At 37.6% G+C, this 26982-nt stretch overlaps 1 protein-coding gene across 17 annotated transcripts in view; it reads right to left on the reverse strand.

Annotated features, from left to right (window-relative positions):
- Positions 1–26982, reverse strand: part of RBFOX2 (RNA binding fox-1 homolog 2) — a 239445-nt gene that overhangs the window by 169923 nt on the left and 42540 nt on the right. Inside the window, exon 1 of one of the 17 annotated variants that reach the window (XM_074375466.1) lies at positions 11880–11921. The exons of the other annotated variants lie outside the window; for them this stretch is intronic. Within the exon in view, the coding sequence (XP_074231567.1) occupies positions 11880–11921 (42 nt within the window). Of the gene's footprint in view, positions 1–11879; positions 11922–26982 lie in introns of those variants that run through there. 17 annotated transcript variants of the gene reach the window in all.

Here is a 26982-nt window from a genome sequence, read left to right on the forward strand (position 1 = left end):
CTATAAATCTGCTTCAACACCATTCCCTACAGATTTTAAGAATAATGATGACAAAGATGATAACCATTATATACTGAGCCACCAATCAGGTATACTTTCAGGATGGAAGGGAGGAGAAAGACAAAGTGATAAAGAGAAGGAGATAATAGAGCACAGATAATATGTGGGAAAGTCAAAACTTTCAACCCAGGTCTACAGGACTCCAAAGCCCCTGTTCTTCCCATTTTATCAAATTCTCTTCTCTAACAACCATCCCATATTATTCCTTTACAGTAGTTATTTCAAGATTGTCTGAGAAAGGAATTACAGGATTAAGAAAGTAATCAAAAACACCCAAAAGCATAATTAACAAAGATTCATCACTCCCAGAGACTATCCCAAGAATATATATCCCAAGAACTATAACTGAGTTCAGCAATGCAGAGAACTTCTTATAAGGAGAAAAAAAAAGAGATCACCTTCCTACAAGCCACTATTTCAAACAACCTGAAGAGCAAAGACAGAGAGAATAGGCTGCACAGAGATGTGCCAGAGGAAAGGCATTCACCTCTCCGTCTGCCTTAGCAGACCAGGACCCTCTTCTTCCCCGTTTCTCACAGGAGGCGATCTGGAACCCTCCAGCCCTCAGAAATGGCCTCCGCTCGGAAAGTGGCCTATGCTTATGACAAAGGCTTGCTTTCCTCGTTCATTCTACCACCTATACATACCTGTCCCTTCAAAATGCACTAACATCGTTATGTTTTTGAATTTTATGGAAATGGATCCTATTGCACAGCAATTTCCTTTTCCTCTCAATACTAGATTTATCTCCACTTATGCATATCACTGTATTTCACTAATTTTGACTACTGCTTAGCATTTTATCTTAGAAATATGTCACAAGTTATTTGTCTTGTTTTCCTGTTAATAGACATTTAAATTGTTTCCAGTTATGCTTTTAGTTGGCACTCACAAACCATGCTGCCTGTGAACATTCTTCTAGGTTTGAGGTATCACTTTTCACTCATGAAACTGGCGAACATGAAAATGAAAATATCACAAATTGACAAGAAGAAGAGTAAATACGTATCTTCACATCTAAGAGTAGGAATATGTAAGTATATTAGGACCACTCTTTTGGAAAGCAACTTGACAATACTTATTAAAATATAAAATACACATAGTTTCTTATAATTTCATATCTCTGATCTGTTTATCTAGAGAATCATCTAAACTTGTGCTCAAAGAAGCATGTGCAAAGATTTCTAATGCAGTCATGCTAGCAACTGTGAAAAACTACAATTTTAGTCTCCATTAATAATAGGGAAATAGTGTTATTAACGATTCCATTATTTCAACAACCTCTTTGCACGTTTTTTCAAAGGCAAAATCTCTATGAACTATCTCAAGTCCTTTTAAGTGACAGTGGAACGGTCAGTGCGCTATTCCTTTAAATCTCAATACAAAAAGAGGTATCTCTACTTGCATATTTAAAAAGTGAACAAATGCATAGAGAAGATCGAGAAGAATACACAACAAGCTTTTAACAGTGGTTACCTCTAGGGAGAATAAAATTTGTGGAAGGTTGAGAGGCTATGCTTTATGTGAACTGTTTGAATTTTATAAAATGTAAAATTCATGTATTACTTGGAATATTAAAAAGAACCAAAGAAGTCCCTAGTGCCAGTGTTTCATAATGTTTTATAATGTACAAAAACACCTTTACATAATCTTATTTAGTCTTCATAATGCAGAAAATAGGTTTTATAACCCTCATTTTACAGATGACAAAACTGAATTTCAGAAAGATTAAGTGATTTGCTCAAGGCCAAATAGCTAATGATAGCTGCACTGCCTTCAGACTTGGGTCTTTTAACTCTATACCCAGTACTTCTGCTACTTCATGACAACGAGAACAAACTGGTACTGGTCCTGGTCAGATGATTACAATTGTCTAAAAATGTGCAGATCTTAAAAATGTGAGTTTTTAATCAGTGTAAAAATAATTACTGATATTTAAAGCAAAGACAAAATTACAAGGCAAGCTAATGGAGCAGATGGGATAGAAACGAGACCTGTTAAGACTCCAAACAAGCAAGGCTGGAGCAGTTATACTGCTATAAGCAAGAGTCACTGACCCAGTAAAACTGAAAGACTTAGAAACTGACTCTGCCTAGGCACAGATGTTGCTCAAAAACAAAAAGAATGTGTAAGAAATAAAATACTAACCATAGAATTTTACTACAATTAAACCTGTTTAGAAACTTCTGGTAAGTGAATATGTGAAACAGTAACAGCCTTAAGTAATTGTCAAACAGAGCAGCTCTGATGGACGGAGCACATGCAATGCACATGGAAAGAAGTGAAGAAAAATATTACCTTACTTGTGTATTCTTCACGGCTGCTTATATGCTCCCATTGCACCTATGTTTGAAAAACCCATTTAAGCAGGAGAATCCTTCATTCATTCATTCAGTAAAAACGGACTGAACAACTGCTTTACAACAAGCACAGTGCTGGTAGCCCTGCCTTTGAGGAGCTCCGAGTTGTAATAATTACAAGATAATGTGACTGATAACATAACTAACATCTACAAAAATTACAGGACTCCGGAAGATCTTTTGAAAGTGTGGGAGTGGGGGTGGGGGCTGAGTAGATAATAGCCTCTAACCTCTTATTGGCGGACAAGATCCTGTACTGTGATGGACTGATGCATGTTGAAAAGATACAAAGGATTTTAAAGCCACTGTTCTAAATGCATTCTAAAAATCATCAGCATTATTTCCAAATGATTAGCCAATACATTTGTCCATTCCAAATTAAAATTACCCAGAATACTGCACCTGGGAGGTACAACAGAAAAGAACGGTTTCCTTAAGCATTTTAAAAATATAGTAAAAAAAGAGGTGCTAAGAGGACTTAACAATTAAGATCCCCAAAAAGCCCTGCTTTCAGTACAGAAATATAGTAGTGATATAACATACTAGCTATAAATTCTAAGCAATGATCAGTAAAACACTAACTGAGGAGCCTAAGGAAGACACCACTGTGCCAATCTCCCCTGGTTTCACCCACTGAATCATATGTTCAGCATAGAGATTTATTACAAGAGTATTTCATACTGGCTTCTATCACTGATGCACATTTTCTAGGAGCAGGAAATGGAAATGCACAAGGAAATTACACCAAGCAATTAGAAAAAAAATTTTTTTAACCCATCCTATTGTCTTTCTTCTGTGTCTAACAAAATCAAAGCCATTTCACAAAATGGAAAGGGAAGAAAAATACTGAGAATGGGACAAAATAAATTCTTGCCACCATGCAATTTGGGGATAGGAAAGTAAAAGGAAGCAAAGAAAATTAAGAATGAAGCTGTCCTCTAACAAACAAAGCCTGGACAATGGTACAAGCCCAGATTTTTCACTGACCTTCTTTCAGCTGAAAATTCATTTCACATTATCTTATACACATTTAACAATGGAGGCAAAGATTGATTTAGATCACACTGGCTGGGGGGGGGGGGGGGGAAAGCAAATCAAGTTTCCCAGGGTATTTCACTACCTTGTTTTGCAGCCCAAGTTACTGTTTTTCAAGTAGTAAGCCTACTTTTGAATCAGGACATGGGAGAGAACACCACAGGAACTGAAGATGTACCTAAGTTTCATATGCTATTACATGCAAAAACCAACGCAAGCAACAAGTACCTTTGGGTCAAGAAAAGGCACTGCAAAGTGACCACAGGACATCATTTTGCATCCAAATCTTTAGGTTCAAAGATAAGATGGAGGCATATAAGGGATATGAATCTGGCAGTATCTAACAACACAGTTTCAACATATGGCCCAACTGTAACTGGTCAACTAAACTTGATGCTACAATAAAATAAAATAAAACACAGAGTAATTCATCCCACCTCCCATCAAGAAAGTGACAATAGTTCTTTGTTACATTCACCACTTCCACTCCAAACACCCTGTCTTTTTTTTTTTAAAGAGACAGCTCTTTTGGGGGTCACTATCTCAGACCTAGGGAAAGTTCTATTATAAATTAATTTTATATCAATGATTTTACCATGTATCAATCATATTATTACACTATATCTATTATATTACATCTGCTATTCCTTAGAGTTCTCTGTACTTCTTACAAGCCAATCCCTTATTATTTCAATCTTCTGTTATAGCAAATAATTCTTTAAATTAAATTCCCTGTCTAAATTACTTTGTAGTCTCTTTCTCCTGATTGGACCCAGACTGGTACAGATGAGCTGAAACAAAATGCTTATTATAGCCACTTACTTTATACAGGACAGACTTAATGCTTCATGTTTTCCATACATTATTATTTGGTATTCTCACTAAAACTCTGTAACATACCTCTCAACAGTAAGAAAACTGAGGCTCAGAAAACTATGCAGTCTGTCAACAATAATGCAAATCCAGGTCTGTCCAAAACTCTAGTCCCTGCTGACTCCCTACTATGGCATTTATTTTTTTCTTCACAGAACCTAGCAACCCTTTTTAAAGAACTAAACATCTACATATCGGAAAAGAATGAACAAAGAAGTCCTGGCTGCCAGTCTCAGAAAGAGCAGCTTGTGAGGTTGGCCTTGACTGGTGCCTGGGAACTTAGATTTCATGAGGGTTCTAGTCCCAGAGCTGGTAAGAGTGGCTCATTGTGCCTGAATTGTGTAACAATACAATTTATGCTGGACACCTGCTTTCCTTCTGGGCGTCTAGAATTTGGGTTTGTGCTAAGCAGAGGGTACCTATGTGAACAACCCTTCCTATCCACAGCCAAAAAAAGAAAAATTTCAGCACTACGTCTCTAATGAGCTTCACCGGTAGACAACACTGCCACAACTGGCTGGAGGGAATCAGCACAGCCTCTGTGCCGCTGTTGGGGGAGAAGTCCTGTAAAATCGAGCCTGATTTCTCCCAGACTGCACCCCATGCACTTTTCTCCTTGGTGATTTTGCTTTGTATCCTTTCTCTGTTATAAATTACAGCCATGAGTACGTCTATACACTGAATTCTGTAAATCCTAGCAAACTACTGGAACCAGAGTAGTCCTGGGGACCCCCAATCAACCTATGATACGCCAAGCATTTTATTAAGCACAAAGGATACAAAGATGAACAGAGCCTTTGCCCTCAAGGAATTTTACAGTCTATTTAAATTTCCCTTCTTTCACTTCTCTGATCTTCACTTTGTAGTCTGTTCACCACTTAAAATAGATTAGATACATTTCCCTGAGCTAAATTTCATTCTTGGTGCTGAAATGATGCTAAATATTTAATAAGTCCATCAGGCAAAATCTGAGATACAAAGCTCTAATAAACTCAAAGGCTACACATATTTTCTCTCCACATTCCCCATCTTACTGTGTTCCTCATTAAAAATAAATTGACAAACCCTTGTACATTGCTGGTAAGAATATAAAATGGTGCAGCTGCTACAGAAAATAGTTTGGCAGTTCCTCAAAAAGTTAAATACAGAACTACCACACAGCCTAGCAATTCCACTCCTAGGTATATTCCCCAAAGAATTAAAAACAGGCCTTCATACAAATTCTTGTACACACTATGCAAAACAGCCAGAGGCTGGAAACAACACAACTGTCCATCAATGAATGAATAAATTATGGTATATACAAATATTACTCAGCTATTAAAAGGAACAAAGTACTGATATATGCTACAACATGAATGAACCTTGAAAACATTTGACAATAAGTGAAAGAAGCCAGACATTAAAGGTCATATATTGTATAACTCTATTTATGTGAAATATCCAGAATAGGTAAATCCATAGAAGCAGAAAGCAGATTGGTGGTTGTCAGAGACTGGAAGGAAGAAGAAACGGAGGGCGACTGCTTAATAGGTACGGGGCTCTTTTGAGGGTGATAAAAATGTTGGGAACTAGATAGAGGTGGTGGCTGCGCAACAATGTGAATGTGCTAAATTCTACCAAATTATTCACTTTTAAAAGTGAATTTTATGTTATGTGAATTTTATTCTCAGTAAGAAATTTTTTCCGAAAAGCAGTGCAGTATACAATACGGTGATAATGAAGAAAACCAACCTTCCTGAGGTTATATGAATGGGTACTTATAGCTTAAAGTAAAATCATTAGGGACTACAATAGAAATAGATTCAAAAAAGTGCTATATCTGAGTATACACTCTGGAAAACTATCTGAAGACTCAAAGTAGTTCTAAGCAATGATAAAGATACTGATGCAGTCAAGTATGTATAAATTTTCTTTGAAAAACCACAGAAAATAAAATGTTTCTAAGTTATTACATGATATTGTATATGATTTTACATATGTATGCATAAACAAATAAAATCAATATTTTAAAGACATTTGCATATTTCATCAACATCCCTAAAAATTTATATGTTTAGGTTGGCCTATACTTTCAATGGAAAAACAGCTTAAAGTCTTATATTCAGGGTTTCCTCATACTCAGGCATTTATAGCACATATACGTAACTTTTTTTTCTTAAGCCTAGAAGGATGTATTCCAAAGTGTTTAGTGATTATATGTCTTGGTGTTGAGTTTGGGTTTATGAGTGATACATATATTTTTTCTTTTGCTTATTTGTATTTTCTAACTTTTCGATAATGAACACATTATTTTTCAATTAACCATCAAAAAATAGAGATAATAACAGTACCTTCTCAGGGATGCTGTGAGGAGTAAACAATACACATAAAGCCCTTAACACAGTAGTCAGGACATTATAAGCACGCATTAAATGTTTGGTAATAGGGGTATTATTATGTTCATGTTTTTGTAAATATTCCTCAGGTTACATATCTTTCATTACCTATGGCAAAAGCATTCACCTTAATCCAGGCTTGGGACACCTGAGTCAAGCCTAAATAACAAGTCAAGCCTAAAAAACTAAATAATAGCTTCTTAGCTGGTCCAGTAGCCTCCATCCACCTCATCCCAATTTTCTTACCAAGGCCATGGTTACGTTCATCAGACACCACTCATATCACTCCCATGCTAATGGCCCTCCACTGTTTACGTGATCAAGTTCCCAAAACTCTAAATCTGGCCTCACCTGGTCATTTTCTTTTTCTCCCCATTCATTTATTCCTTCAACAAACATTTACTGAGGGACATTCATGAGTCTGGCACTATCATAGAAACAGAAAGACAAATGAGTTACTGATTCTTTTAAGGAACTCAGTCTAGTAAGAGACACAGGCATGTAAACAAGCACAACATAAATCATGCAATAAAATGTAAATATAAGGTCCAAAGTGAACAAGTGTACAAGGTTGATAATGGAGTGAGAAAGTCATGAAGAAGTCACAAAGAAGAGAACTCACGGGAGGCAAGATCTGGATGAGGTTTGAAGGATGACTGCAAATAGCTAATTTCCAGATCTACATTTTACTCAATTTACTTCCCACCTTAGGGTGTTCTCCCACATTGACTCAGCTTAAGTAAAATCTAGCAAAATCCTACCTCCCTTCACAATGCAATTCCTGTAACTCTGGATTAGTATATTTTCAAACTATGAGTCAGGACCCATTCATGCCTTATTTAGTTTAAGAGGTCTCAAACATTATTTAAAAAAAAAAATTAGAGCAGCAGCTCTCAAACTTTTTGGTCTTAGAATCCCTTTACAATCTTAAAAATTATTAAAGATCCTGAAGAACTTTTGTTTATGGGAGTTAATAAGTATTGGAATTTGTCTATTAGAAACTAAAACTGAGTAATTTTAAAAATATTTGTTAATTCATTTTAAAATACCAATAATAAATCATTATGCTAACATAAAAATATTTTATGAAAATTAACTATATTTTATAAAGCAAAAAATCTGGTGAGTACAGTGCCACTGTCTTACATTTTTGCAAATATCTTTCACAACCAACTTAATAGAAGATGGCTAAGATATATGCTTCTGCATTCAGTCTGTTGTGATATGTTATTTTGGTTCAAGTGTATGAAGAAAATCTGCCCTTCCACAGATATGTATTTGGAAAACGCAGAGTATTTTAATAATATTTTCACGTATCTATGGATATTCTTCCTTAATATTACACCAAAACTTAAAAAGTAACAGTTTCTTAAAACTTAGTTGCAGTGTGGTATCTGCAACCATACCAATGAATTTTTCATTCTCTGTCATATTAAAACCCATTGGCCTATCTTGTATTTTGAATGAATTTTTACCTATCATGATTATATAACATTATGCCCTGTTCATTTATAAGATACTGGTTCACTAACTTATAAAGACCTTCTCAATATTGACATATTTCATTACATAATATCAATAAAACTAGCTTTTTTCCCCTTCTTTAACTGCAAATGTGTGGTGGTGAAAAAAATAAATGACCACCAGTACAGCTTGGTACCAATGCCTTGATTCATGCTAGGATGTCAGCAGTTTTCCCATCTCTGCTCATACAGCATCAGTGCAAATGTCAACATAGTAGGAAAGGCAAGGAACATCTCAGTGTTATAAAGAGTTTTGATCATGAAGACCCCCTCAGAGGTTCTTGGGCATCTTCAGGGGTCCATGGACCACACTTTAAGAATCACTATACTGGACTACAATAGTACTTCTAAACAGACAGAAAGAATCAAGTACCTCATTTTAGTAGGGTAAATCATTCCATGAAACTCCTTTTGGTCACACAGATACAGATAAACATCTAACTATATACTATGTTGTCACATAAAACGGATCTCTTATCATGGGTCATGGTCACAAACCCACGGTCAAACAACCCTTGTGTTGTCACAGTCACCTGAAACTGCTGTTTCGTTGAACTGAAGACTTCACAAGCTTTGCCATTTAAAAAAAAAAGATACCTCTTAATTAGCCTCAGAGTATAAAGGAAATACATCCCAAAAGGGTAATTCTGCAACATTCCAAAAGTCCCTCTGAGACAGGTTAACATGTGAACAGTTTAGACAGAAAGGTAAATATAGACAAAATAAATTTTAACTGGCATAGATTAGCTATTTCAATATAGCTTTTATAACAGTCTCCTCACTCACATTGCTATTCAACATCATGTCAAACCAGTTCTGCCGCTATTAGCTGAGTGACTTAGGGCAAGTTGCTCAACCTTTCTGATCTATTATGCCTGTACCTTGAAGAGATGTTAAGATTAGGCATAATATATACAAAGTGCCTAGGAGTGTACCTATCCCTTAGACAAAAACTATCATTATAACAATTTTTACTATATGCTTTGAGTTCACAATCCTCTCATATCCCTCAGTCCCCTAAGATTTGTATGGCTGAGTGGCAATGAACTTTTCTATTTCCTACCCCTGCTGTTGCATCCAATGCCTTACTGGCTACAACTGCCAATTCTCTGACCTAAATTCTCTGCCATCTACTTCTGGTGTTCCCAGAGCATGTCCCTGAACTTCCTCTTATATTAATTCCCTGGTCAGAAAAAAGGGAATGCTCATTACTTATCAATTCAATGATCTTCTGATTACTGCCATGTTAATTCTTGCTGGGAACTAGTCTAAAAGACTTTAAATGAAATCATCTGAATTCATTTTTTTTAGTATCAATTTTAAAACACAAACTTAACTTTCTAAAACATACAGTCAACTACAAAGAATTACAGAAAGAGCTGCCTCTATCAAACTTCATCAAACCTGATTCCTGTACCAGCCCCACTACTCAGCTCCTATAGTTCTTCCAGCCCTTTTAGATAATAGTCTCCATTAAGTAAAAGGCACTGAACAGAAAAAGGTGGCCAAGAAAACTATATGTAGTTTTCTGTAGTACAATTAGATGCTTGAAATAGCTGAGATAAGGGCAAGAGGCAAGGAAATTACCCAGACAGGATGGTGCTGGGTCTCAACTGGTGGCCCTTTCTGAGGGAACAGAACTACTATACAGATCATCACTGAAGAGGGGGGCACTAATGTACACAGACACTGCAACGTGCTAGATACTTTATACACGCTACTTGACGGTCTAGGTATTACTTCCATTATCAGGTGAGGACACTGATACCCAGAGAGGTTAAATGACAAGATCAAGGCCAAACAACTAGGAAGTGGTAGAGGCAGAGGCACAACTGTAACTCCGTTCTTTCCATTACATGGCACATAGTGACTTAGTCCAGAAAAGCAATAGGGAAGGTACGTGCATGCTCATCTACACAGTGGGTTAGCCTGTTTCTCTTCTACCAAGTGGGAATAACTGAGAGATAATCTTTTAACCTGTAGTTATCACCCAATTACTCTCACTGGTAGAAAAGCAGTGTTTCTTAAGTTTTAACACGCATGCAGGTCACTGCAGGGTATCTTGTTAAAAACGCAGATTCTGATTCAGTGGATTTGGGGTAGCACCCGAGATTCTGCATTTCTAATAAGATCCCAGGAAATGATGATGCTTCCAGTGCTTGGCCCATACTCAACACAGATTACAGGCAGAGATTCCCAAACCTGGCTGATCATCAGAATCATCCAGGAATCATTCTAAAATTATAGATTTCTGAGCCCCTCCCTCCTGGACATTCAGTGGTATGTGAAATCTTCTACCTCATAATTCTGTAATTCAAAGAACTGTAGAATCATTAATGACAACAGCCAACGCAAGCACTGATTGAGAACATACCAAATATCTAAGTGCTCTCCATATTGGTTTACTCACCCTCACCAGCACACTGTATTGTTGGTACTTATAGCACCATCATTCCCATTTCAGATGTGAGGAAACCAATGCACCAAGAGACTGCTACCTGTCCAAGGTCAGTCACTGAGTAGCAGAACAGGGGTGGAGACTTGAGCCAGTCTGGTTCCAAAGAGTCTGTGCTCTCAGAAACACATTACCCAACAGTAATGTCGCTGATTTTTACAGATACACAAATGGGTCACTTCAGAAAATGTTGCCTGGAAAGGCCATACTCTTATTTCTCAGATGCTGCCATCAAGCATTTAGCCACTGCTAAACTAAATAATCTAGGAGCTCCTGCTCTGGAAAAGAAAACGCCTTCAGAACCGAAACCTATGGCTTTAAATATCTTTAACTGTGACAAAAGCTCATTGTTTGAACACAGATTTGATTTTTTTTGACAACCCCAAATCAGGAAAAGCCCAGTGTCTGATCAAGCTAGGTATTCTTCATAAATAAAAAAAAATGCAGTGTTAGATATTAAAAAGGTTTCCCTTAACCTTCATCTCTGAAGCTGATTCCAAAGCAGAGTTCTTTATGTTTTGTGCAGTGGTTGTATCATCAGAGTCAAAGTGACTATTTTGAAGGGCAATACTCATCTAGATGCACAGACTCTGCTATATTTGTTTAAAAAAAAATGAGCCTCTCAGTCATTCCAAAAGAAACACATTTGCCCTTCAGTAGCGGTACAAACACACACGCGTTATGTTCAGAACGACTGTCCTGAAGTCTGCAGTTCTTTCTGCTGCAAAAGCAATTGCTTTGTCTTTCATATTTTTTAAAAAATAAAGTGGTTTATTTATACAGACCCATCTCTAGAAAAATACAAACATCAGGCATTAATAAAGCATTTAACTGCATGCAGTACCATAAAAGGCGTCCTACAAAGGCAACTTACATATCCAAAATATGTGCACAAATATCCTCACGTACAAGGGATAAGGGCACACACAAATATGACAGAGAATATAACTATTAAAAGATATTGTATTTCTACATCTAGATTAGCTCCTTTGTTAAATGAATATGTCATTTTTCAACAAAGAAAATATTCTGCAAATTCAGAATGATTTACAGATTTTTAAAAAGGCAGACCAGCCCGACTCCACACAACGAACCTCTCTGCTTGCATTGGACTCCCCACATCTTACTGAAGCCACAATTCCCCTGCACAAACTCCCATCCACCACCCCCCACGCACACCCAACTCCCCACCAACCTCACAGGGGTTCCTGGGCTGGTCCATGGAATCTGATGACATCACTCTCTCTTCCTTCCTGGAATTCTAAACCCTGCTGCTCTCCCCTTGCACACAGCTACCATCTCCATGGCAACCTCACCTCCTCCTGCTTCCCTATTGGCTTCATGGAGCAGGATACACAAAAAGGTTTTCCGTTCTCCCCTCACCACCCGCCCCCAAAAAATGATGCTTTCAACAGGAACCTGAGCTATATTTAGCTACTTGGGATTCAGAGTCCAATGACTAAGAAAACAGAGAAACGTCCTCCTTCCTACATTCCACCCTCCTCTCAACCCCACCCCAAAGTGGCTGCTTCACCTCCTACTCTTTGGCCCCCAACCCAAAGCAAGTGGCAGTAACTGCTGAGCGTTAAAAACATCTGGACTGTTCCATATATTAAGGCTGGCACACAGAAAAGTCTCACACTCACCATTCCACCCAACAAGAAAAGAAAAATAAAAGGACAAAAATAAAAGTACGCACTGGTCAAAAAACCAGTGAAGACGTGTTGTGAGCTGAGCATCAGTCTTCTGCTCCTTCCCTCCATCCCTAGCCAGGGACTGGGAATTCCATGCCTAAAGGCAGAGTTCTGAAGAGTCTCCAACCACTTAGAAGACCAGATTCTTTTGTTATTTGCTTGATATTATTTCCTCCAGCAAAGAAAGAAAAGTAGAAGGAAAAGGGGTGGGGGGTGAAATAGAAAGACTACACATTTCAGCAATCAAACTTGCTAAGCCTAGAAGCACAAATCCTGGGTCAAATTTTCCATCCCAGAGACTGACCTGCTATGTAAACTGGAGCACGTTCTGACATCCCTCATCTCAAAAGTAGCTCCCACACAGGGATGTTATAAGAATTACTGACAAAATTAATGTAAAGTAGTTTAAGTCCCTGGGCCAAAGGAATTGAATAAATAGAGAGTAAGTTGACATCATTAGCAGTGAAATTCCTGTGGATATTAACATAAATCAACAATCCAACAGGGGAACAACATAAACTTCTAGAAAATTATCCTCTCATAATCACAGATGCAGTACAAGATATGCATAATTTCTTGAACCACAGATAGTTCCCCAAAATATGTCTACTTCTAGTAAAATCCAGCTGATCTTTGACTAGAACTCAATTTTGGAATTGGCCCTACTTTTTCTTTGCTTAGTCCTAACTCTAATTTTGAAACTGCTACTTACTCTCCCTAAATGATTGAATATGGACCAGGCCTTCATTTTCCAGCTCAGCTGCCCATTTCCCATTCTAGGGAAATAATTTCTCCTCAGAGCCATATTTGTTAGCTGAACACTGAATCAACCCAGTGGCTAGTCATATATGATTCTAAAGGACAAAGCATCAATTGTAACCAAGGAGGAAAGGCTCCAAGCAGGTCAAAGCCTTATAGTATGAAAGGGAGTGGATTAAAATAAGACACACCCAGGAAAACTGTATTTTCAGTTTGCAAGGCAGAGACGCAGCCCCAGAGCACCAACTCTCCAAAGAAAAAATAGACAAGAAAAGAAACTGATTTTGTATAATAAGAAATAGTCATTTGTCCCAAATAGAATTTAAACCATTTGGAACATTTAGCAAAGTCAAACTACCCCACTAATTAACACAGGCATCCAGAACAAGCTTCACAACTGCTACAGAAAACAGCAAAGGATGCAGTAATTGCTAATAAACAAATGAAACTTGCACTGTGGGGTGGGGGGAGGAGGAGAGGGAGAAGGAACACAGCATGATTAGCCCATCTCTGAGATTTGTGCTTCCTTATCTCACCCCAAGTGGACTCGTAACAAGCCACTCCTCGTGTGAAACCTCTCCTGTGTACACCACTGGTCAGAAGGTTCCACAGGATAAATAAGATGAACACTCTTCTAAAAGTTGTCCTTAATACTCTTAAAAACAAACAGAAGGTCAGTCACCTCATTCCACAGTGGGAAGACTGAAGCACAGTTTCCAAGATTGCCCATCCAATCAATTACCGAGCTTGACTTGCGTTAGTTACCATTATGAAATCTATCAACAACGGTCTGGACTAACTGGACTGTTGCAAATAAAGCTCTATTTATCTGTTCTTTCCATTTAAACATGCATTAAGTGCACTTATTATGTGCCAGAGGTTTTACATGGTTTGTCATTAATTCTCAAAAATAAAATCAAAAAACTGCAAGTTGCATGTATTCTTACCTCTCTTTGCAAACAGAAACAACAGTTCTAGAGATGTCAATGTGACCAAGATTATATAACTCATTATTTAATTTTTTAGAAAGCCAAAGATCCTAACCCAGATCTGTTTAGACTCCAAAGTCTATTTTTTTCTGCCTGGTCTCCCATTTACAGACAGTTGGGGTTGGAAAAAACAGAAATCACTTTTTATCTGTGTTTTCTTACATTATCAATAAAATACAGGTTGTTTGACATCAAGGTCAATGTTATACTTTTTACATATTACTAACAGTATTAAACCTTACGCAGGCACTCAATACTTATTAATTTATTATTCTAATCCTATTAGTCTAAACTGGACAAATGCCAATTATTCTACTCAGATATTTTTTAAATTAAAATTGGCTGGAGAAATTATATGCTGAAGTGAAATGACAAAATTTCAGATAACATATTCCGGAATTTAATTTTATAACATTTGAGATGAACAAAATTATCCTCTCATAATGCCTACACTGGCCCAGTCATAATGTCCTAATGCCAACACAGTCTAATCTGCTGAGCTTAATCCATAAACCTCAATGCAGTCAGGACTATACATTAGATTTATGGTTTCTAAATTCTGCATATAGAACCAGAGCATTTCAAAGTATTTCTCTAGGGGTTCACTAAAATTAAATCAGCTGTCAGGAGGACTATGTTAAAGAGGCCAAGGTCACATGTCTGATACCCATGTAAACCCGTTAGCATCACTCTCTCCTACTACCACAAAATGCACCCTGTTGTACATACACACCCTGGTTTAACTGAGAAATTAATGCAAAGTATCATTTCTTCCAAAAGAAAATTAAAACCTGTCTAGTAATGTCAAATATTGTAAATGGCTTTTATTCTTTAGAAAATAGCTATTGTCTTTCAGAAAATATGCCCGATCATTCATCCTTTCTTTCAATATCTATTGAACACCTGCCACCTCCCAGTTGATAAGTCTCAAAAGGATAGCACTGAAGGACAAATAAACACAGATAAGTGTGATATGTTACACAGCAGAGATGTATATAGGCACAGTGAGAGGTTAACTCTAGAAGGTGTTGTGGAGAATGAGCTCCAGGAGATTACTTAGGTAAATGAGGCAGGTAAGGGCCTTCCAGGGAGGGAGAAAAGATTTAAGAAGGTATGGTCAGAAGACAACGTTGGTGAACTTAAGAGGACTTTCAAGTATCTTACTGAGGCCAGACTGAGAATTGAGAGATATGACCAGATGAGAGAAGGCAAGGAAACATCTTTTAGATTTTCTACCTCATCCAGGCTAGGTTTTCCTAAAATGCTTTACTTTGAGTTAGATTACCATAGAGCAAAAGGGGAAAAATTTTTAATACCACGTGAAGAGTTCCTCTCTTCATAGTTTCCATAAGAATAAAGCTCAATAAAAAGCCACTGCATAGCAAAAAAACAAAACAAAACAAAACACACACACACACACACACACAAACCACCAAAAAAATGGAAAGGCAACCTATCAAATGGGAGAAAATGTTTGCAAATCATACACCTGCTAAGAGGTTAATATCCAAAATATATAAAGAACTCATACAACTCAAGAGCAAACAACAATCAATCTGATTATAAAATGAGCAGAGGATCTGAATAGACATTTTTCCAAAGAAGACATGCAGATGGCCAACAGGTACTTGAAAAGCTTCTCAACATCACTAATCATCAGGGAAATGCATATCAAAAACACAATAAGACATCACCTCACACCTGCTAGAATGGCTATTATCAAAAAGACAAGAAATAACAAGTGCTGGTGAGGATGTGGAGAAAGGGGAACCTTGTACACTGTTGGCAGGAATGTAAATTGGTACAGCCACTATGGAAAACAGAATGGAGGTTCCTTAAAAAATTTAAAATAGAACTACAGTATCATTCAGCAATTCCACTTCTGGGTATTTACCTGACAGAAACAAAAGCACTAATTCAAAAAGATATCTGTACCCCATGTTCACTGCAGCATTATTTACAATAGCCAAGACATGGAAACAACCTAAGTATCCACCGATGGATGAATGAATAAAGAAAATGTGGTTTATATATATACAGTGGAATATTTTTCAGCCATTAAAAGAAGGAAATCCTGCCAACAACACAGATGGACCTTAAGGTTGTTAGGCTAAGTGAAATAAGTCAGAGAAACACAAATATAAGGTCTCACTTATATGAAGAATCCAAAACCAAAACCAAAAAACCCCCCCCAAAACCCAAAAAAACCCAGAGAACAGAAAACTCTAACTCATAGGTACAGAGAACAGACTGATAGTTGCTAGAGGTAAGGGGTGGAGTCGGGGGTAGATGAAATGAGTGAAGGGGGTCAAAAGGTACAAACTTCCACTTATAAAATAAATAAGACATGGGGATGCAATGGACAGCATGGTGACTACAGTTAATAATACTGTAGTGTATATTTGAAAGTTGCTAAAAGAGTAGATCTTAAAAGTTCTTATCACAAGAAATAAAAATTTATAACTATGTGATAATGGATGTTAACTAGACATATTATGATGATGATCATTTTACAATATATATGTACACTAAATCATGTTGCATATAACACTAATACAAGGTTATATTTCAATTACATTTCAATTTAAAAAAAGAATGAAGGTCAAAATGAAGTGTACTCTTCTGAAAATGAAGACTTTAGGGGCTGAAGACCCTTAATTAAAAGGTTCTTCTGTCTGTAGAACAAAACCCAAATTTGCTGCCCTGTGAAAGTTTCCTTATTCTCAGAAAACTGGTTTAAAAAGTGATCAGTGGAGTTTACTCACCAATTTTCTTTTCCTATGGCTGTTTGAAACTCTTAGTGTGTTGAATATTTGACAAGCAAATTAAGGTTAATAAAAGATGCATCTTCATGCCCATACAACGACCCTAATACAACCATCCCTAATACATAAACACATAAATGTATGTGCACACACACATCCTACCAGCTTTGACAGGCAAAGGATTTGTACATTTATAAGAGGAAAAAGCTATCAATAAGCACAGCAATCACAGGACAAAAGTAGAATCTAATTTTTAAGAAAAATGTTTTATTTAAGTGACTATATATATATAGAAATGGGCAAAAATTTTAAGTATACAACTCAATGAATTTCCACAAAGTGAACCCACCCATGTAACCAGCATCTAGGTTTAAAAACAAACAAACAAACAAAAAACAAGGAACACTATCAGCACCCTGGAAGCCCATCTCATGTATTTGCAAAGTTACTCCTACCAGCTCACAATGACTTTAACACCAGAGACTCATTCTGTCTGTTTTTTAACTTCATATAAATGGAATCGCACACCGTATACTTTTGTGCTGGCTTCCTTCACTCCACATTATATTTGTAAAACTGATTCATCTGTTGAATATAGCAGTAGGTCATTCATTGTCATCACTGTAAAGTATTCCATTTTACAAATATAGTATGATTTAATGAAAAACATTTTGGTACCATTGAAAGGCATTTGTGTTATTTCCAGCATAGGGTTATTACTTAAAATGCTGCTATGTACATTCCTGTACAAGTCTTTTGGTGCAAATACGTACATATTTCTGTTAGGTATAACCAGGAGTGAACTGCTCATTACAGGGTACACTTAGGTTCAGCTTTGATAAATACTGCCAACTGCCAATTTTCTAAAGTTGTACCAATTTACATTCCCACTAGCAGTGCACGAGGGCTCCCGATGCTGAACAAACTCCCTAGCACTTGGTAACGTCTGCTTTTTTCATTTCAGCCATTCTGGAGTTAGTGTAGTAGTATCTCACTGTGGCTGTTTGCTTTATCCTGATGATAAATGATGCTGACCACTCTGGGGGCATTTGAATATCATCTTTTGTGAATCACCTATTTAAATCATTTGCCCATTTTTTAACTGGGTTGTTCAAAGATTGATTTATAGGACTTCTTTTATATATTGATTTGTCAGAGTTATTTATATATATTGGATACCAGCCAGATACTATTGGATACTATATTGCAAATATCTTCTCCTACTCTGTGGTTTTCCTTTTTACTTTCTTAATATTGTCTTTTAATGAAAAGATAGTCCTAATTTTAATGTAATCAATTTATCAGGGTTTTTTCTTTTATTATAGTTATTATTTTGGGGGGGTCATTAGGTCTATTTATTTATTTATTATTATTATATATATATATATATATGTTAATGGAGGTACTGTCGACTGAACCCAGGATCTCATGCATGCTAGGCATGTGCTCCACCATTTGAGCTACACCCTCCCTACTATTATAGTTATTATTTATGCCCTGGTTCAAATAGAGAATATCATAAGATATTATCAAGTGTTTTTTTCTAGAAACTTCAATAAAGTAGCATTTAAAATGTGTATTTAAAAAATTCCCAGGCACATCATGTATATAAAATGCACAAGTGAAGTTTTCTTCAAGAAAACAGATCAACCAACTCAAACAATCTGTAAATTAAGCAAGATCACACTTAATTAAATTCATTAAGTACCTTTTAGGATCCCAGGACTGCGTTGGGTGCTGGAAGAGATAATAGCTATATATGAGGTGACCCCTGACCTAAGTGAATATTGACTTTAGCTGACAGCATGCACTTAAAATATTAGCTGTGAAGATTTGGACATCAGAGAAATAATAATCCTCTACCATCATCAGCTCTCCAAGCAAATTTCTACTTCAGTAAAGGAAAGCAGGACAAAGGCATTACATCATTACTGCTACTGCCTTAATACACACATCTAAAAACCACATCATTTATGAATTTTCAAGAGTCAATTAAAGATCTTAAAATGGTAACAGCTACAAATTCAGTATTTTATAGTTACTACCTAAAAGAAATAGCTGAACCCGAAAGTTATGCAACTTTCCCAGAATAAAAAAAAATCTCATTCTAGCTAGAGAAGAATGTGACAGAGAGGGGAAAAATATATATGTATACACAATTACTTACCTTTTTTTCCCTGGTCTTGGGAAGAGAGGTTATTAAAAAAAAAAAAAAAAAAAAAAAAAAAAAAAAAAAAAAAGCATGGTAAGAAAGGGTCCCAGTGAGTTAGGAATCTAATGTATAGATGACCCCCCCTTATAAAAGATAAATTTAGGGAAACTCAATTCCAGGATGAGGAGTTAAAGGGGTAAAAGGAAAGAATAGCTATTAAACTGATTTAGATGAGAAGAGAGTTTTTAAAACAGAGTTGCTGAGTTTTCTTTATTCTGTTTTGTAACAAGCATTAAAATGGAATTGTGCTACTCTTCTGAACATGTAGAGCACGAGGGAAAAGAGAAGTCTGCTCATTTTAGAGGTCAAGGTGGACCACTGCTTCATTGCCTGGGATTCTAGGCCTTAAACATAATTTTGGAAATAATGCAAGACTCCATTAGCAGAGCTTAAGAGATGACCTCAAACTAAGGTAGTTTACTAATTTGTTACAAGAAAAAAAGCATAAGGGATTAAAATTCTTTTATCCAGAAAAATTTCAAAGTCACTATTCTGACCCAAAATAATAAGCAAAGGGTTCGCCAGCTAAGAATTAAGCATGGTTCAACCATTTCCCAAGATGTTTATTTATTCAACACACTTTCATGATATGTAACCTACCAGTCTAGGCACCACGTATACAGTGTGAAAAAAAGAGAGTCCCTGCCCTCATGAAGTTTAGTTAAATTGGGGAAAATATTTAAATAAGTAAATAAGCAAGTATTTAGCTATAAATCACAATAAATTTAAAAAAAAAAACTGGGGTAAGTATACTTTAACGGTTAGAGAAGGCCTCCTTAGGAAGATGACATAAGCTAACAGGAAAATAATGAAAGGAGTCGTCCTAGTGATCCCAACTAAAAACGTCTGGTTGATTCACCCCTATCAATTCCAATTCATTTCTTCCAAGGTTGAAGACTGTCTCTAATCCCAATCTGTCCCTCCATTCTGAGCATTGTCTCTGTTCAAGCAAATCAGCAAGATTTCGTGGTACAGCTGCTTGAACCAGGAACTGCAACTGGCTGCTTCTCCTGCGAGAACACTTCTCACATTTGACAAGTGCACACACCAAAGACAGCAGAGAGCCGCCAAGGTGATCGGAGGACTCAAAAGCCCCTCATCCAATCTCCTTCCACTTTGCCTTTGAAGATGAGGAAAGGTGTCTATTTGCCTCTAAATCAGAACCTCTGTCTTCCTGCCATTTCAAAAGCAGCTTTTGAACAACTGCATGTGAATCTACAATTACCTCAATAAAAGTTTCAACTAAAAAAAAGCAACTTTTTTAAGCTGCAAAGCCTCTCTATAACAGTAAATTGGTTCACCTCCTTCCTCTCTCCAGTGTCATCTTTTTATATATCACAAGGCATGCAGTTAGCATGCCTAAAAAGGGAAGAGGATGATAATAAAATTAAGTTTAAAATGATCTTTAAAAAATGTTAATCACTACATTTCCCTTAGAAAAGAATTTCTTTCTGAGAAGAGGTCAGGCCTTATATGTAACTCAGAGTGTGGAAGAACATGCATCACCTTTGGACCTACAACACAACGGGTTGGCTGTGTGACATGGGCAAGCGCGGCTTCCTCATCTGCAAGGGGAATTAGGGCCACTTCACATTAAATGAGATAATATGAGTCTGACACTTGGCAAACAATAGCCATCCAAAAAACAAGCAAGCAAACAAACACACTTTAGCTGCCTCCTTTCCTTCACAGCTAAAGGGGAATTTTAATAAAGGTAAGAAAGAAGATCCCACCGGTAAACTGAGAACATTAATACAAGCAGCTGACGGTTGAAAATTATCAGGTAATCCTCCATTAGCTTCAACGCTATATTGCTAAGATTTACTCACAAGAAAGGTGACCATGTGACCTATCTTAAGAAATCCCAGTTTCAAACATTCTGACCCATTATTCCTACTAACATTGAAATATCCCAGAAATGCAAATATTTCCATTTCCAAACTGTATCTCTCAGACAACCTTGCTACCTAGAAAGAGCACAAAATTTTTTCATCAGACAATATAGTCCCCATTTAGCACAAGAAAAATATGATCATCAAAAAAAGAAAAAGAATAATGTGATCACCACATTTACAAGAGGATAAAAGGGACACTAAAAGTATGAACAGGTCAGGAAGACAAATCAATATTGCTGAGAACTTTTTTCCTACATAGTATTTTTACATATTCTATCCTAACAAATTCACATTTACGCAACAACATGACTACAGCAGCCAAAGGGTCAGGATGAAACTATAAAGACCCAAATGACCCCTTAGGCCCAGAGTTTCTGCAATCTATCAGCCAGATGTAGAAAACTGATTCAAACACCAAGCATATATCTGAACCAGTCAAACAGGCATCTGAGACAAAAGAGAAAATCAAGTTTATACATAAAATATATCCCTGGTGGAGTCTGGAAGGCCCATAAAAATGACCATAGTCCCTGCAGCTGAGCATGACCACAAAATCCTCTTTGAACCTGTGCAGAGTGCCTGAGATATCCTGCAGTGGTTGAGAAGCTGGCGAAACTCAAGCCTACATCAGAGCACAGACGGTATGCTCCCCTGGCAACAATGCTACGTGGGACATGAGCACAAACACCTTTCTATCTCTACTGGGCTTAAAGTCACTGTGAAACTCGCCCAGTGGCGCACAGCCAGAAAGGGCCAGCGATACTCAGTTTACAGTGTAAACAAACCATGCAATATTCTGAACACTTTGGAAAGGATGCCAGGGTTGAAAAAATTACAAAATGGAGTGGCTTGGTTTTCCTTGTCTGCTTCACACTCTCATGTTCCCACTACCCACTTCCAGCAAATATCTCCCAGGTCCAGGAAAAAAGCCTTCAGCATCTGTCTTTAATTTGGCTATTCCATCCTCTGCCCTCCTCCCTCCTCCTTTCTCCTTCTCCTTCCCTCTCCTCCTCCTCCCTGACTCCACCCCATAAGGAATATACATACACACAAGTACATATTTTTTTTAATGCTCCCTGAAAACAAATAGAAGAGAGATTAGAGTGGAAAGGAGACTAGAATGGGGAGATAAACCGGGCAGGAGAAGCCGGCAGTTTACAAACAGGCACAAAGAGAGCCCGAGATGGTTGCTCTTGAGCCCCAGCAGTCAGGGCTGTTTCTGATTAGGTGCGTACAATTGCAGAACTGTGCAGGAAGTGCTCAGGGGGCCCTCTCAGTCTGCCCCATCCCAAACACACTGAAAACCTTTGTACTGGAGCAGGCGCATCTGGAATCAGTTAGGACCAGGCTCCTAGCAGGCCTTTCCTTTATACAAAAACAAAACAAACAAACAAAAAAAACCTTCTCTAAAACCACCAGGCTGAGATTTCCCGCCTGCAACTTTCTCATCCCTTCCCCCCAGATCACCCTTCAGAGCACATTTCTCCGTCTCCCATTCTGGGGTCACCACAAGTAAGAGTCATGTAAGAACATAAAGCATTCAGAGAGGTAGCATCCTCCCCAGGCCCAGGCACCCCCAGAAAATTACAGCATCCATGCAACAAGAATCTCTTTTTACATAATTTTGGGATTTTTTTTAATGTTATTTTTAGAAATTCAAAGTGGCCTACTTTCTTCTTTAAGCATTTAAATGAAGCATATCCTTTATGAAACTTGTTTCTTTTTGTTCTGTCTTCTAAATCGTGTATAAAACAGAAAAAAAAAACTTTAGGATAGTTCTAGCATTCAAAAGGGAAAAAGTTTTTCCACTCACATCCTTATGTTAAATTGCCAATATTCGTTTTTGCAGGAAGCCAGTTTTTACTGATGCTTTCTATAAAAAACAGGATTTCTCTGGTAGTGTGGTAAATGCCTAGAACTAAGACTTGGCAGACCTAGAGAACAGTTTTGATGGCCATTAATGAGCCATGAAGCTAGGAATAAATGACTTAATCTTTCTGGATCTCTGTTTCTCCACTGGTAAAACGTGGGAGTGAGGCAGATTCTCTAAGTTTATTTCCAGCACCACTATCCCCTCAAATTCCACACACCTAACAAATATATAAGTACATACACAATTCACCTCCAGCTTCACCTAGGAATCATACCTTTTAGGTAATTTTTTTTTTTATTGTCCCCAAAGACCATACAGAGGAGTTAGGTGTGGAGTAGGGGAGAATGAGCAGTCTGTCAGCTGGTTCGTCTCTTCTATAAACCATGTTCCCTGTCTTCACATGGCTCAGTGATTGCATAACCAAGTCAGAGGGTAAAAAACTTAAGGACAAGTACCAGGCTAGCCATCTGGGCCCAGGAACCTGATCATAGAAGTATGGCACGAAGACCTGGAGAATTAAATTCACAAATAAACTACTGAATTACTGCTCTGTCCTTTGTGCTTAGTTTAGAAGCTGCTTATTTATTTAATTGATCTCAACAAATATTTATTGAATCTAACAAGAAGGCCAGAGTCTCTGAGGAATATAAAAAAGAGTCAGAAACTGACCTACTCTCTGGGAATTTATAATCTACTGAAGAGACACAAAGCTGTTCAGCTCTAATTGTAGTTCAGACTTGATGACACTGAGGTCTTTATAAAGTATTGTGAGAGATCCTGGGATGCTGCTTCCTCCACGTGCCTCATTCTCTTATCTTTTATCTTATTCCTTCTGTTCAAGTGCTAAAAGGGTTCTGATAAACCTGAAAATTATCAAAATTATTTCACCATGAAATTTAAAACCTCGCATTATAAACTGCCTGAACTTATCACAGGGTTCAATAAACAGGGTTAAATCTGTAGTTTATACCCATAGAGAGAAGGGCAGACCTACATAAACCACCCCTCAATCCACAGCTGTCACCAGAGCAGGAGTACTGATAACTATCTCAACAGTTACACTCATGGCAATCAGGAACCAATTCTTGACCTTAGTGAGAGTTCTAGGGATTAAGAACCAGTAGAACAAGTAAAAGGTTTGTAGTTATAACTGTCATTGGTCTGCAGCCAATGACAACCAGAATGGCAGGACTTCCCACAGACCACACGTAAGGGTTCTGACAAAAGGTGCTACCATGCAGTATGAGCTGCTTTTAACTCATGTCAAAGTGATTGATGTTTCCACCGTAACTAAAATTATGAAATTAGTTAGAGGACCTTTTTTGTCATTTCATCTCTGGAAGTGGAGAGAAAAAGAACCCCATAAAACTGATCCCTTTTTCCTTAACCTCATATCCTAGGTAACCTGAAGGATGAGTGAGCTCCTTTTCCTGGACTACTAATCAGGGTATTCCATTCTGGGTAAGCTCCCTAAAAACATACTCCCTTCAGTGAGTTAATTTCCCTCTTCCTGAAACTGGCAAGACTTCAAAGGCATTCAAAGAGAAGTAAGAATCTGTGACATGGGGTTCCAGAAACAGCAGGGTCACATTTCCTCCTGGAACAAGGAAAGCTGAACTGCAGGAGGTGCATCCAAGGGACCTGGCCCACTCCCTAAACGTTAATGTACTTCCAATTGGGTACAGAGAACTTGGCAGCTCAGCTGACTCCCCAACCAGCTCTGAACAAAACTGAACTGGTCAGGATTCTTCGCGGCAAACAGCAGTAGAAGGGGCCAATCACAACCCTCAACCCTGCCAAAAAAATTGCAGCCTTTTCCTTAAAGGGAAAGCACTTCAAGGTGAGTGTTCATGTGTGTGTAGTTGTGAAAAGAGAAAAGGAGGTTTAGGTTTTCAGAATTCCTACCTTAGGTTAGCTTTATTTCTATAAATTTCTTTTCCTGTATTTGCTCCCCTCTGTAACACCACCAGCACCAGCAGTGCTGCAGAGAATAACAAATAAGCAGGTTAAGACTCTACAATCCAAACACACACTTGATCCAAGGAGGCAAGGTATCCACCTGCATCTTAGGAGGGAATCAGGATTCACCCTACTGCTACCTGACAGCAAAGTTTGGAGCTTTGTCCCAAAGAGTCTTCCCCTAGATCCTCACCCTTCCCTGATGCCTCTTCCCCCTTCTCTGACCCCGTCCCCACTGCTATTCAGAACTCAGAGTCAGCTGAAATGCCAGAGCAAACTGCAGACTGATGAGAGCATCTCACATGTAGAGAGATGACATGGGACAGTGCAGGGCTTCTCAAACTAACCGTAGCAACCTTTTTCTTTTTTAATTTTCATTCCATCATGGAACGGTACTTTTGTAAAATGCAATAAAATGAACTTAAAAAACAAAGACATACAACCTACAAGCCCAAACGTTTTATTATTAGATTCAACACTCATAAAATTACTCTACCAAATTGCTATAAAAGTTTCTAAGTGCTTACCATTAAGTTCTGTGCCTGTCTTGTAATGAGTCGGTACTGAACAGTGGACTAACACCAGTCTTCAAATGACACTATGATTAGCACTGGTCTAGTGAAACGAGAACAAGCGTTGACACCCAGAGTCCTAGTAATGAATCCCAGCTACTAGCTGCATGACTTTGGACATATCATTTAATTTTTCTGAATCTCAATTTCTGCATTTATAAAATAAAAATATAGTATCACCAAATACTATGCAGGGCTATGGAAGGATCAGGAAAATGTAATGGCAAGGAGCCTAGCACAGTGCCTGAATTAGATGAGGACTTCAATAACATAACTATTACTATCAGGTTTTTCCAAGTATTCCCTTTCATCATTCTCTTTTAATCCAAAGGCAGTTCCAATTCTAGTAAACCCTAACTTTGGGAGTTAGTATTTTCATAGCCAATTGTAACTAACAAAAGTCAAGCCTATGATCTCTCACTGTCTTCAGTAGCCTCTTTCCCCTTTGGAGTCAGGAAGAACCAAACATCCTTGTTGTGCCAAAAATGCATTCCCATTTGATTTCTAACATTTTCTGTTTAACCCAAAACATATTTCAATTTGACTTATCATCAAACTCTTATCAGCTCAATCACCAATTCTGCTGTCATTCCAGCTTTGTTGTTATGTTTTACTAAACATTGAGTAGATACAAGAATATTTGTAAATTATTTAAAGGATACGAAGAATAACAAAAACATGTCACCCTAGCTTAGAATTCTCATTTTGCCCCTCCCTCCCCACACTGAATACACTGCTGAAGCCCTTCTTCACGACTGTTCTTAAAGATCTTCATTCAAGGCCCCGTTTCTCCCTTCACAATCCATATAATCCTCAGTAAGTCGCGTCCCCTCTCTAAGCCTCTCTCTTTTACCCACCAGCGAAGCTCCCTGTTTGATTTTGTCTAGGTTCAGCACTTTCCACACACTCCATGTTCAACCCTGGCTCCTCTCATGCTCCTTACGTTCTTATTTTAGACATTTCTAACAGCCGTTCTCCCACGCCTGAATTGGCTGTACTGAATTCTCCCACCAAAGACCCTGGCCAACACTGTCACTCCTCTTATTTTTCCCTCAGTTCTTCCTTCCTTTTCACAAGTACCCTTCAGTCACTGGGGAGAGGCAATTCCACCTGATCCTCCAAGACAAACACCTCCTCTGAAGCCTAGATTCATGCTCTTACACTTATTTCTCTTGGGTACTCACAACATAAAGGCTCAATGGAAAGCCCCAAAGAAGCCAATCCAACATTCTGATATACTAAAGAAGTTATGTTTATAATTTAAAATAACAGAATGGGAGAAAATATTTGCAAATACATATTTGATAATGGACTGGTAACAAGAATATATAAAGAATTCTCAAAACTCATTAAGAAAACAACCAACTCAATTTTAAAATTGACAAAAGATTTAACAGACTCATCATCAAAGAGATATGGATGGCAAATACACAAATGAAAAGCTGTTCAACACCATTAGTATTTAGGGAAGTACCAATTAAAACCACAAGCTACATCCGTACTGCAATGACTCAGGTTTTTTTTTTTTTTTTTTTTAAATTTTAAACTGACAATATCAGATAGTAGAAAGAATGTGGAGC

The sequence above is a fragment of the Camelus bactrianus genome, chromosome 12 (genome assembly GCF_048773025.1).
Source record: "Camelus bactrianus isolate YW-2024 breed Bactrian camel chromosome 12, ASM4877302v1, whole genome shotgun sequence".
In the NCBI taxonomy this organism is placed as follows: domain Eukaryota; kingdom Metazoa; phylum Chordata; class Mammalia; order Artiodactyla; family Camelidae; genus Camelus; species Camelus bactrianus.